This window comes from Odontesthes bonariensis, chromosome 19 (genome assembly GCF_027942865.1).
Source record: "Odontesthes bonariensis isolate fOdoBon6 chromosome 19, fOdoBon6.hap1, whole genome shotgun sequence".
Lineage (NCBI taxonomy): Eukaryota > Metazoa > Chordata > Actinopteri > Atheriniformes > Atherinopsidae > Odontesthes > Odontesthes bonariensis.
The window spans coordinates 11,666,917-11,678,944 of record NC_134524.1 but is presented as its reverse complement, the minus strand read 5'-3'; the positions used below and the strand labels follow the sequence as shown (position 1 = coordinate 11,678,944).

General features: G+C 40.9%; 2 protein-coding genes across 2 annotated transcripts in view; both read right to left on the bottom strand.

Annotated features, from left to right (window-relative positions):
* The window catches only part of LOC142368422 (glucosidase 2 subunit beta-like), a 132,852-nt gene extending 125,685 nt beyond the window's left edge, over nucleotides 1–7,167 (bottom strand). Inside the window, exons 1-5 of the mRNA XM_075450578.1 lie at nucleotides 6,990–7,167; nucleotides 6,565–6,681; nucleotides 3,909–4,004; nucleotides 1,900–1,957; nucleotides 853–970 (exon numbers count right to left, since the gene is read on the bottom strand). Of these exons, the coding sequence (XP_075306693.1) occupies nucleotides 853–970; nucleotides 1,900–1,957; nucleotides 3,909–4,004; nucleotides 6,565–6,681; nucleotides 6,990–7,071 (471 nt within the window). The 5' untranslated portion in view covers nucleotides 7,072–7,167. The remainder of the gene's footprint in view (nucleotides 1–852; nucleotides 971–1,899; nucleotides 1,958–3,908; nucleotides 4,005–6,564; nucleotides 6,682–6,989) is intronic.
* A 433-nt stretch (nucleotides 7,168–7,600) lies between these two features.
* Nucleotides 7,601–9,464, bottom strand: LOC142368466 (doublesex- and mab-3-related transcription factor A1-like). Its single transcript, XM_075450641.1, has 2 exons — nucleotides 8,878–9,464; nucleotides 7,601–8,580 (listed from the first exon to the last, which is right to left on the bottom strand). The coding sequence occupies exons 1-2, from the start codon at nucleotides 9,350–9,352 to the stop codon at nucleotides 7,790–7,792; spliced, it is 1,266 nt and encodes a 421-aa protein (XP_075306756.1). The 5' UTR covers nucleotides 9,353–9,464; the 3' UTR covers nucleotides 7,601–7,789.
* Nucleotides 9,465–12,028: the final 2,564 nt, after the last annotated feature.

Here is a 12,028-nt window from a genome sequence, read left to right as displayed (position 1 = left end):
CAACAACAAACAATAGCTTCATGGAACCGCAACAAATAAGGAGCAGGTTGCACATTTTTATGCTAATTTTGAAGGAAACTTCCGTGATGTGTTTACCAGCAGTAGAAAATTACAGGGCAGAGAGCAAAAAAAGCTGCTCTGCTAAGAAATAAGAGAAGAATGTCAACAGCCAGCGACATGCAGTCTTATGATATATCAAAATCTATTTGAACCTCCGTTACTTTTCCTCAAGAGCAACGTTGAGCACGTTCTGCGCTGGAGGAAGTGAAAATAAATGTTTTCATAAAGATGTGATGCGGTTTAAACATTGGCCCCCGTGTAGCTTTCAGCTCAGCTGTAAGGAAAGCTTCCCATTCTCCAAATGCTGATAGGATTCTGTATGCTGCAGGTAAGATACTGATTATTCACAGGAACTTCATAAAAACACCATCTAAAAAAAAAAAAAAAAGGCGAGCATCAAGATGTCTTACAAATATGAATGTGGACTCTTCATCTTGATTTGTTAAGCAGAACCCCATTTGCACTGATTTTAAATGACTGTACTATTAATTTAAGTCTCTGCTGTGTTTCTGATATTTTTGCTCTGGTGACATCTAGAGTTTGAGAGTGTCTCCCTTTGCAAATAGTTTCAGTTTAACCTTTAATTTCCAGAAAGGTTCAAAGTAACTACAGTACACAGGCTAACCTGCAACAGTTCAGGATTCCTAATTAGAAGAGGATACTTTTTATCCTGTATCAAGCAGACAAAGTTGAAACAAGATTTTAATTCTTGTGTATAAAGAGGGAAAACCTCGATGTTGCCGAACCTCTGTTTCCGACAACTGCACATGTTTTATAACTTCAGAAAATGACCTGTTTCTCCCTCCAGAGCAGCACTCCCTCCTCGATCAGCTGCTGCTTGAGACGCAAACCCTCATCCAAGGTCCTCATCTGGCCCTCCACATACTCTCGCTCCCTCTGTCCTAGATTCCTGGAGGAAAGCCAAGAGAGAAGACGCAGAGCCTCGTCATTACTGAGAAAGAAAAAAAAAACCTCGACCACTCCTGCTAAGGTCACCAAAATGCTGAATCCAATTTTTAAGGGGCTGCGGTGCAGCAGGAATCCAAATGGGAAAAATAGAAAAGTAAATAAGATGGAGGCTAATGCTGTGTGGTTCAACCAAATTGTTTTTGAAGTCTGGCAAACATAGACCTTTTGAAAACATAATGATATAAACTCTGCGTGCATGTGGGTTTCGAGGGGAATAGCAATGACTGACATCATGGAGGACGGTAAATAGAAGTAGTGGGTTTACATTTCTGCATCCCAGTTTGGTTAATCTTTGTAATGCAGGGAAGAGCGAAGGTGATAAAGCAGATTTGTCAGGAAAAAGAGTTCCGAGAAATATTAGTATTCACAGACACACCACCAGTGCAGCATGAAGTCTTCTTCCTTTATGAGTTAAACTATCCGAGTGCAAAATGCCTCTGGATGACAGGAACGATTTCAAATGGAGAAAAATTTGTAATGAGGTTGTGAATCAGAGGTGCTTCAAACATACACAATCTCCTCCCAACAATGCTGTAGGAGCTTACAAGAGTAAGTGTGAGCTGCATCCAGCTTTTAATCTTAGTGACATTATGCCCCCTGGTGGCACAGTGACTGAGTCAACACTGGTGTGTAGCAATGTAGCTAACAGTGCAGCTAGCAGTACATTATGCATTTGTTATTGATAGGTAGCCATCTATTAAGAGCAAAACAAATAACCCCTTTTTTGGTTGTTTGTCTTAACAGTGATGCTCCAAAAAGCTCGGTTTCACATCCAGCTAAATATCAGTTTCTCATTCAGATTTACTTTCACCGAACCAATTTTGTGCCCTTTTCAAAAATAGTGAATCTCAGCTTTTGGATTCAACTGACCAGCAAGTGTTCTGGCAGCGAGCGTGGCTGTTGTATTCATCTGAAGCGTCGCAGCAATCTGGCAAGAGACACAGGAGAAACCAGTCCAATGTACACACAAGAAAACAGAGAAGACAACATGTCAGCACAGAGAGGTGAACAATATGTCTTTATTCTAAATCAGTCATTTTGAATTTCCTCTAGAGGATGAATGAAGTATTTATCTATGTATCTATCTATCAATAAGAGGATCAAACTCATCATTTGGCATCAAAATCAAGCCAAAATCAGAGAAAAGAAAACGAGGCAGACAACAACATCACATGAACTGTGACCAGTTCTGTTTTCAGACCATTTTTTATTTAGCTTGTGAATAACTGACATCTGCAAATAACTTATTCTAATGTGCCATAATCTGTAAATAGAGCTATTATACTTATAGTGTATATTTAGTAATTAGGGCTGCGCAGTATGTTGAACAATTCACCTCACAAATACCGATTGTTTATTTGAGACTTGCTACAATTACTCATCTGTTATGCAGAAACTTTATTCTCTCCCTGAGTCCCAACTTATTTGCTTTTCTGCATAACCAAGTGCAATCGTGTCTGAAAAAAGTGCAACACTGTGACATGAAAGTACAGGGGCAACACTCGGTATATTATTTTAATCTTACGAGACAAAATATGGCCATTTTTTTTACATTGTATTTTACTCTATAAGGTCTTGGTTTGTTAATAGTTTCTACAGCTTTCTTCCCCTCGTTATCTTACAAAGATACAGAGGTGGAATGCAGCCACCATGAATACACCCGAGTTTAATATCTTAAACTGATGAATTTGCCTATATGTTGCAAGTCATATCATTGTAGCAGTAATAATAACGCCTTTAGCACAACATCACACAGGTTATTTGTTACTTCATCTGTATCTATCTATGATACAAGCATCAGCGCATTCTCTTTAAGGCAGATATTGTTGATCTGGCCAGTAACTGACCATTAAAGATGGAGACTGGATCTTTGTGCCTGTATGATAGCTCTCTCTGGCTCAGGCAGGATCTCTTGACATCAAGCACTTTTAACATCAGCTGCATGTTGTGCTACGAGGGCTCTGATCTGGCTTTTGCTGAATGTTTCACCAGGAGAGTGGGCACAGTGTGACATTTTCTCAATTACCCAGAACCCCAGTGATGACCAGTGGAATGAGAACGTTACAGCCCAAAAAAGGAAGCCAATGAACACCTCTCAACTACTAGAAAGACGAAGAAAAGCGATGATGTGTTCGCTTTTAAGTGGCTACACTCATGGCAGGGAAGGTATAAGAAGGCAAGTGGGAGTAGAATAAAGGAGAGGCGAAAGGGTGAGGGAGGCTTGTGGAAACATTCCCCTGCTGCTCTTTCAATTCTCATTCCTTTCCATTTTTGTTCTTTCAATGGTTGCATGAGGTCTATTGCCGTTGCTATGCTGGAGACAAACGATGTCGATAAAAGAATGTCATGAGTTTATCCCGAATGAAAAGCCATGGGAAAACAAAAGTGGAAGCAAAAGCGGGCTGCAAAGCTACGTAATCAGGCATAGCACGTGGCAGATTTTAAGAAACAATGGGGAAGAGCGTTGAGGAAAAGGTGCAGGATGTTTCCAAGAAAAGCAAGTGTGCACACCAGTGCATTTGTATGTTAGGCAGCCGCATTTAGCTTGCCGTTCCTTCTGACTCTTTGTACTATAAAAAGAAGTGATAGTGTTTACATTAACATGTCAGCTTCTTGACATCACGATATGTGGACAAACCGTGTAACCTTTTACACATTTAAATGAGAACTCTAAGTTATTTTGATTAAAACCTCACAGCTATCTGAAAGCATCCCTTTTAAAACAGAAGGAGCATACATACAACAGTTTTGTTGTTGTTGTTGTTGTTTTCTGAACAGATCTGTTCTTAACTATAGCACTACCCCGCTTCAAAACCTTTGCAAAGTTTAATGAAACTTTTTTTTAGCCAGAATAACACAGTTTAACAACACAGCCTTACCACAAATGCCATCGTTTACTCGTGATGATGGGATGTAGTGCGGGCGAAAACCAAGGTTGGTGCAGTAAAATCGGCCTTGAGGACAAGCTGAGGTGCCTGCGTGGAGCCAAGAGAAGAGGTCAGCAGAGTATGTAGCACTCACTTTCAAAAACCAATCCATCAGAAAACTGTGCATGCCCAGGCAGTTGCAGGCACTTTTAGAGATGGCACAAGCCTTTTAGTTTAATCATGTCGGTGTTGTTGTATATTTCATTGATGAGTGTGTGTTTCCACCGGTTCAGGACTTAAAAACAAGCCTCAAAAATTTGTTGAGTTGTGGCACCGGTCTATTGTGCGTTAACGTTGAGGTACCAGCCCTTAAAACGGAAAAACATGTTTTTGGTTTTTTTTAGAGGAGGTAAACTAGCCTTTGATCCAGATTCAACCTCTCACCTCATTTTGCCCTTGTTAGGAATATGTAACTAAGAACTCTTGACAAAGGTCACAAACTGGACACAGCCATAATATATCTGCTTTGGGGGGCTGGGGAATGTTCACCTTCATCATCACCTGTTTTCACTACACGAGACATTTTGTATCTGACAAAAAAAATAAATAAATCTGACTTCAGTCACTCCACAATCTCGTTGATATAATTACACTCGACAAGTTCAGTTGGCTTCATTAACTACTTGCTTGTTCTGCTCCCTTTGTAGTGGGTAAAGAGGTTCAGTAGGGTGCTTATCCTGATGCTGGCCGTGTTACAGTTTAATTAATGACCCTTTCGGCCGACCCCCTACGGATATTTTTTTCTCTTCATTTCTGATATTCAATAAAAACCAACAGCAGCCTCTCACTGTTCATCCTCTTTACAAGGCTTCTGATTCAGACAGAGAGCCTCGTATAAGTGAAGAGTTCGTGGTGATTATCATGACACTTCTATCTTTTCCATCAAGGTTGGGACAATCATTTCTTATCCTCCAAAATAAAATCATTTTTCAGTCTTTTTAGGATCGATTACACGCACCTCTGAATAACAGATAGACTTATTCAAAACTTTTCTGAAAACCAGCACCAAAAAAGGTCGATATGTACGAATCTGAAAATTCATAATTGTTTTCTCACTACATGCTGATGGACATTTCCAATATAGTTCAATATGGGCACTATTTTCTTGTCTTAGGTTTCTAACCAGCAACCACAAAATTGCTGCGACGTAAACCAAGGGAAGAAACTTCCCATCGAAGCTAAAGAACATATTTTTGCCTCTGAATAATCCCTATCAACGGATATGTCCCATAAATATACAGAATCTGTTACAAAGGGACAGACTATCTGGCTTCCATTTCTAGTTCAAGCAGTGCTGACCAAACAGTCCTTTGAGAATCTTTTGAGATGCAGAACAGAATCTAGAAACTTCCAGCTAGCTGTGGAGAAAAAGATACACTCTGTGCCCAACTATTCATACATTCACAAGTGTGTGATATTCAGCAAAGTAAAGAAAGAATGATAGGTCAGACGACTCAGGCTACTTTCTGCATCTTATTGTGGCTTCTGTAGTATCTGAAACAATGAAGACTACATCACAAGCTGTAGATCTGTTCAGGCAGTATAAACAACACTGTCTTTATCCTTTCTTTAGCTGCCCACCACTATCAAGCCTCGATAGTGTTGGAACGCTCCCTTACAAACGTCTTTGCATGAATAATCCCACGAAAGACAAGTCCAGTCCGACTTTGTTTACCCCCACTGAGAAAGTGATATTGTCAAACATTTTTGTCAAACATTGATTAGCTCTTTGCATTTCTATGAATTCAAACAATGACTAGCAACACAGGAGAAGAAGTCTTGGTCTGGAAAACCATTACATGGAGATCTGCTGACGACACCAGAAATCCAGAATCTTGACCGGCGACCCCAGAGGCATAACTATTAGACTATAGCTGACAGGTTCCCAGATTGACCTTTAACAGGCTCAGATTGTAACTACAAGTGTCTAAAAACAATATTAATAGGATTATTTAGATTATATAGACATGTCTCTGACACACTACATGAGCCTCCCTTAAGGGGAAGTACCACTCTAAACTTCTGTGAGGCGAGTTGTTGCACGATGCCAAGCGTGTAAACTCACACACGAGTATAAAACCCAACAATGGAAGAACTGTGTCCCATCACATACACTTAGAAAAGCGCTCTTTTTGTAAAATTCAGGACATGCAAGAATGCTGAATGCCCAGTTCAGAAGATGAAGACACCCTGAAGATGTATCATGTTGATGAGATGATGAAAAGAGAAATGTGTGTCAATGACAACAGTGGAGATTGTGAAGTTTTGGCAACATGTATCACTGATCACTATCCTAATCACACTTGCTTGACCAGATTTAAGTGAGTTGTGAGTTACCAATAATGATAAAAAGAATAGGAAAAAGGTTGTTAAAAGTATGCTGGAATATCCGGTGGTCAGTTGACTGCAGTGTCCATGTATCATGTCAAAAAAAAAAAAAAAACGCATATTCATAAACAGAATACTAAGCAAAGTCGAATATTTATTTCACCATATTCAGAAGCTCTGCGAGTTTAGTAAGTAATTAACACTGTACAAATGTACAGTGATTACGCACCGTTTACCCACATTGGTAAACAGACGCTCACTTGACTATATATCCTTTTACCTGGTTCATCAGAGCCGTCTGCGCAGTCGCAGTAGTCATCGTTCACCTGCTCGAAGGGGATCATTTTCGACCCGTCAATGCACAAAAAAGACTTCCTCTCCCTGTAAAACCTTTTGTCTGTGAGAAAAAGAAAAAAAGAGGGGTAAAGAAAGAAGCTAATTGGTGAAGACCCCAAACTACAACTACAAATAAAGCCAAACAAAGTAACTGACATGGATTTACATCAGTTGTGTTTGTAAGAAACTACGTCTCATGCCCTTGCCCCATGCTTTGTACAGCTGGACAACCTTCAGTGATTGAAGCTTTATGGGAACTTAGAACAGAGTGTCTCTGCTGAGGCTGTACGAGCTTTAACACACGCAGGGTTATCAATAAATGTGATGACAGCTACTTAGCTTTAAGCTAAAACGGGGCAGAGAACTTACAGGACGAAGATATTCCTCTAACTTTCCGCGAGTCCACAAGACCAGACCAAAAGAAAGCTGCAATAATAATGTGGACACGCATTTCAATTCACTGCCTGCCTCCTGCTTCATTAAAATCCCGCTCAAGGGTGTTTCAAACTCATGATACAGTGCCACCGTTTAACTGGCTGTGTCCTGACTTCCTGAAACATGACATCACGTGACGCTGCTGATGCTCTCTATTGGCTTGGAATCAAAGCTCATTCAATCACTTGGGCCAATCACAAGTGAGAATATCACTCAAGGAGAGAGGGCGGGAACATTGACGCTCATTTATTTATTTACAGATTTCCTTTACCTTTATGCGCAATGTTTTACTGTAGCTAGTATTCTAGATTTTATTCTAGATATTAGTGAAAGGCATTTAGAGGTCGCTAAACTATTTTTTATTAATTTAAAATAGCTCATTCACAAATTAAAACACATTTTAGTCACGGTCAGTTTTTTTTATTAATTAGATAGATAGATAGATAGATAGATAGATAGATAGATAGATAGATAGATAGATAGATAGATATATAGATAGATAGATAGATAGATAGATAGATAGATAGATAGATATTCACACAAAATTTATATTTCATAAAACCAGATAACTTTATTAATATTAAACCATCTTTACACAGAAGTTTGAAAGGAATCATGTCGAAATGCAGTCATTTTAATCAGCACATGGTTTGAGGCACTTGAAAAGGTATTTCTGAAAGCCCATTTACAACAACGCTAATTAAAGATATTTGTCATGGATCGATTTAAATGTCTCATTTGTCATTGTTAAGTCTAGTGTAAAGGCCTGTATTGCATAGGGACTCCTTGCTCTGAATATAAGAAAAGTCTCGGATAATGCCTGGAAAGGAATGTGAGTCCAACGGTGGGCGCAGAGCCAACATTGGCATCAGTCCCGATGTCATGTATGGTGACATAAAACCTGCCATACTGCCGCTTGCGGATGAGTAGGTCAACCGTAGGGGACTCACACCGAGGCGAGGGTTTAGCCCGTAAAGGCTATCTCCCCCAGGGCCCGGTGGCACATGGAGCGGGGAGAAGGCGGACTTGCTCCCCAGAGCTCCGAGCGCTCCAGACAGTCCAACAGAGGGCCTGAACGCACCGGGAAGAGTAGACGGAGACATAGGCCTACTAGAATCAAGTTTGTTCTCTTTGGAGCTCAAGACCAGCTCAATGGATTTCACAATGTCACCTTTGCACGTTTTCACCATAGACTCCAAGGTGTCGCGTTTCTGATTGGGGAAGATCTTGGCCATGATGTCGGTGGGGTCACGCCCAAGAGTCGGGCTGCCCTTTGGTTTCTCCGATTCGCTTTCTGACTCCGTATCAGAGGAGGAAAGCGACTCTTGCGGACTCTGTGTCTGGTCTGAGAGCCGATCGCACAGCGGTGACGGAGTTCCACTGTCACCCGTGAGTGAAGCTGTGTTGTCCTTTCCTGGAGACAGCTCCTTCTTGTCACTTGGAGAAGGCACTCGGGCGCTGTGGGGTGCAAAGAGGGCTCGACCCATGAATCCGTTGTAAATGTTGTATTTGCTGAGTTTGTCATCTGAAAATGGTTGAAATAGAAAAAAGTGATGTTTAATAACCTGCGCATATAGTCATGTCTGCGACATGTTACGCGTAAAATCTCCAAAGTCATCCAACTGCCATGCGTAAAACTTTGATTAACTTCACAGTAGCTCAAACTCCAAATAAAACAAACAAAAACACTCGATTGAGAATATTGAGAACATCGATTCATGTTATTAATTAAGATGAGAAGGTGTCTATATCAATGTGAAGTTACTCAATAATTTTAACAGTCCAAATAAAATTTTCCAAATATTTTTTAATGTCAACTCACCATCCTTATGATTCTGAGCTTCAAAAACGTCAAAGTTCGGAGCTGCTGGAGTGTTGCTGCAAGATGCTGGTACCCCAGTGCCAATGGGTGACCCCTGAGGGATTCCTGCCTCCCTTCCGATTGCTGAGCCGGGGTACAAGAGCCGGAGTTCCCGGGCTTCGCTCTCCTCCTGAGCCTGTTGCCTTCTCAGTGCCACCTGCGCGGCCATCACCCGCTGCCTCTCCGCTATCAGTGTGCACTTTGCACAAACGCAGTCTCTCCAGCGACAGAAGCGTTTGTGGCCTTTCAGCGCAGAGACCACGCCGTGGTTCCTGCATCTGGCACACTTCGGGGTCCGGGGATATCCTCTGTCCAGAGCAGGGTTACAAGCCCGGAGAAAAAGTGGCGGAGCGCGCAGGAGGGAAGGGGGCATCTGCAAGCCAAGAGGGTTGGCGGTGTGCCCGGCCAGGCTGAGGGGTCTGATCCTGCTCTCCATCACCTGAGAGGATGCAAAAACAATTTTTTTGATCGGTCCACTACAGTTAATGGTGTAGTTATTCGGGTGGTCTGGCCCTCTCTGAATGACTAACTTCTTTCTACTGCGCTGGCACTTTGGAACAGCGCGCTTTAAGTGTCTCCACTCCAGGTGGTTTGACATGAAATTCAACACCCTCGTCACACCCCTTTCCGCTCCAGCCTCTTAATACCCTATCATGTTTATTTGTATCCCGGATGAATAGTGGTCTAATCTGATGCAACTGAGCCTATATGTGCAAGAAAATTTGAGGCCTGCCAAGATCAGAATGTGGGACCTTTACATAAACTGAACAAGCATCTGCTCTGTTTACCTTTAAATTTGCATTTAAGTTTGGGTTCCCAAAGAAAAATGATTAACTCAATTAGGTCAGCAAAGACAGAAAAAAAACATGTTGCCCCAGGTCAGCTTCATACAATTACCCTCTTTGTTTTCTCTGAATATTCACTGTTTTTAACACAATGGTCCTAACAGCTACAACAACATGTAATTATCTACCTGGTTATTCTGTGGAACAAATTACCTTGACAAAAGACCCATCTGCCAATAAGCACCCAGTGAGATTTATGGATAGCTAATCACACCTTGTCACATGTTTCATTCAATTCTGTTAATTCAAACAGGCTCCAGTTACATAAGACTGCCTCACCCCTCATTACTTGAAAACAACTTCAGCATAAAGTGACAATCACAGCTTCATCGCCAAGGGAAACATAACTGAAACTCTGTTAGCCAGGCATTCACACATCTTTTTCAACTGCTGCGTGTTTGCACATAGCTATAATAATGCCAGACATGTAGAATGATCCTGCTACTGATACAATAATCCTATTTACTGCTCTATAATAGAATATAAATAGAAATAGACAAAAATACTTTATTCAGCCCACAGTGGGGGGAATTCAAATTTGTCAAGTAGCTCAGCATTTTTTAAATATTTACAATGATTGTATATTAGACAACTACAACAACAACAACAACAATAATAATAATAATAATAATAATGATGATGATAATGATAATAATAAATGTCTAAATAAATAAATATATTTGAGAAGAACATGTCATCAGTCACTGTTAAAAAGCCTTATAGCTGTGGGGACATATATATGAGGTGTTCTTATTACTTATTATGTCCATTCATGCTATAGTAAGCATACAGTTTCAACTTGCCTGAGCTGTCACTGCCAACAGACACTAGAAAGGTGAATAAAATGTTATTAATGATACGACTCTGAGCTGTTAGATATCTCTTAATCATCTAGAACAAGACATCAGGGCTACTCATGGTTTTCCTATAGCTCTAACTCCTCTAGACTCTTTCTGAATAATGAATGTGGTTCGAAGAAGAAGTATAAGGAAGCACTGTGTCCCCCTGTGGCGTTTTATTGAGATAATAATTCCCTCAGGGGCATCTTTGAGGAAGATCTGCTACAGGAGAGGCAAAGGAAATTGCTTGTGATTTGATGCAGACACGACCGTAATGTTACTGCTGCTCCAGCTGGCCTGTAGGTGTTGCTGATAGAAGAAGATAACTGTTTTTGAAACTAAAACTTCTGAGTGACTGATGGTACATTTTTCATCTCTTCTTCACATGGGTGTCTGTGCCACCATTCCCTTATGGGTGATGGATCTTATCAGAAGAATACCTCCTTCTTTTGCCGCTTGGGGAGAAGCTCTATGCACAGCTGCACATATACAATCAGGCACGGACAAAGTGCTGACGTATTTTGCAAAACTCAGGCATTTCTTGCTAAAAGAAATGTAAAGCATCCTGATCGTGGTTTTTACAGAGGATGCATTGAGAAGTGACTCTGCTATTTGCAGAAAGATGTTCCAGTAGTTATGGGCCCCGATCAATAGGGGTTAGTAGACTTAGTCCAGCTGTGCATCACAGAAAGATAATCTGAACTGCATCCATCAACACAGAGTGCATAGCCTAAAAACACAAATAAATGCCAGTGATGCAGATGCTGTGTGGATGCACACGCTGTTTTTTATCATTTCATCCATTGTGAAGTGGAATTTTATGTTTGGATTCGTGGCTGGCAAGTTTACCCAGACACATTAAGCTGCTCCCACCTGGCTTTTTTTCTTTTCTTTTTTTTTCCCCTATTTGCCTGTTTTCATAGACCAGCTACAGCCTTTTCTGGCATGGAAAGCCTCGAGCAACCCTGCATCAGCCCTATATAAGGTGTATAGACCATATTCAGCTTTTGGAAAGGTTCTCATTGTGCACCGAAAGGTGAAAGGTTGGGACACAATTAGCTGGAAAAAGGCTTCCATGAATTGGATTATATATTAAAGCTGTAGCACTATATTTACTTATTCAATGTAATTTCTTTTTAACTGTGGATCACAGGATGACTTGTGAGGCCAAGTCAGCTTGTTTTTTGTTTTGTTTTTTTTAGGGCTAGGGCCCTTTATTTGACATGAGGTGGACAGGGAAAGGGCTAAGTAATTGGGGAAGATATGCTGCAACGACCCCAGGCATATGTCGAACCCTGGCCAGCTGTGTCAAGGAACTACATCCTGTGTACATGGGGCACCCTGCTTAATTATTTTAAATGCCTTCTAATGATATTACCTGCAGCTAAATATTTTTTAATCTATTTTGTGTCACTCTACCATCTGATC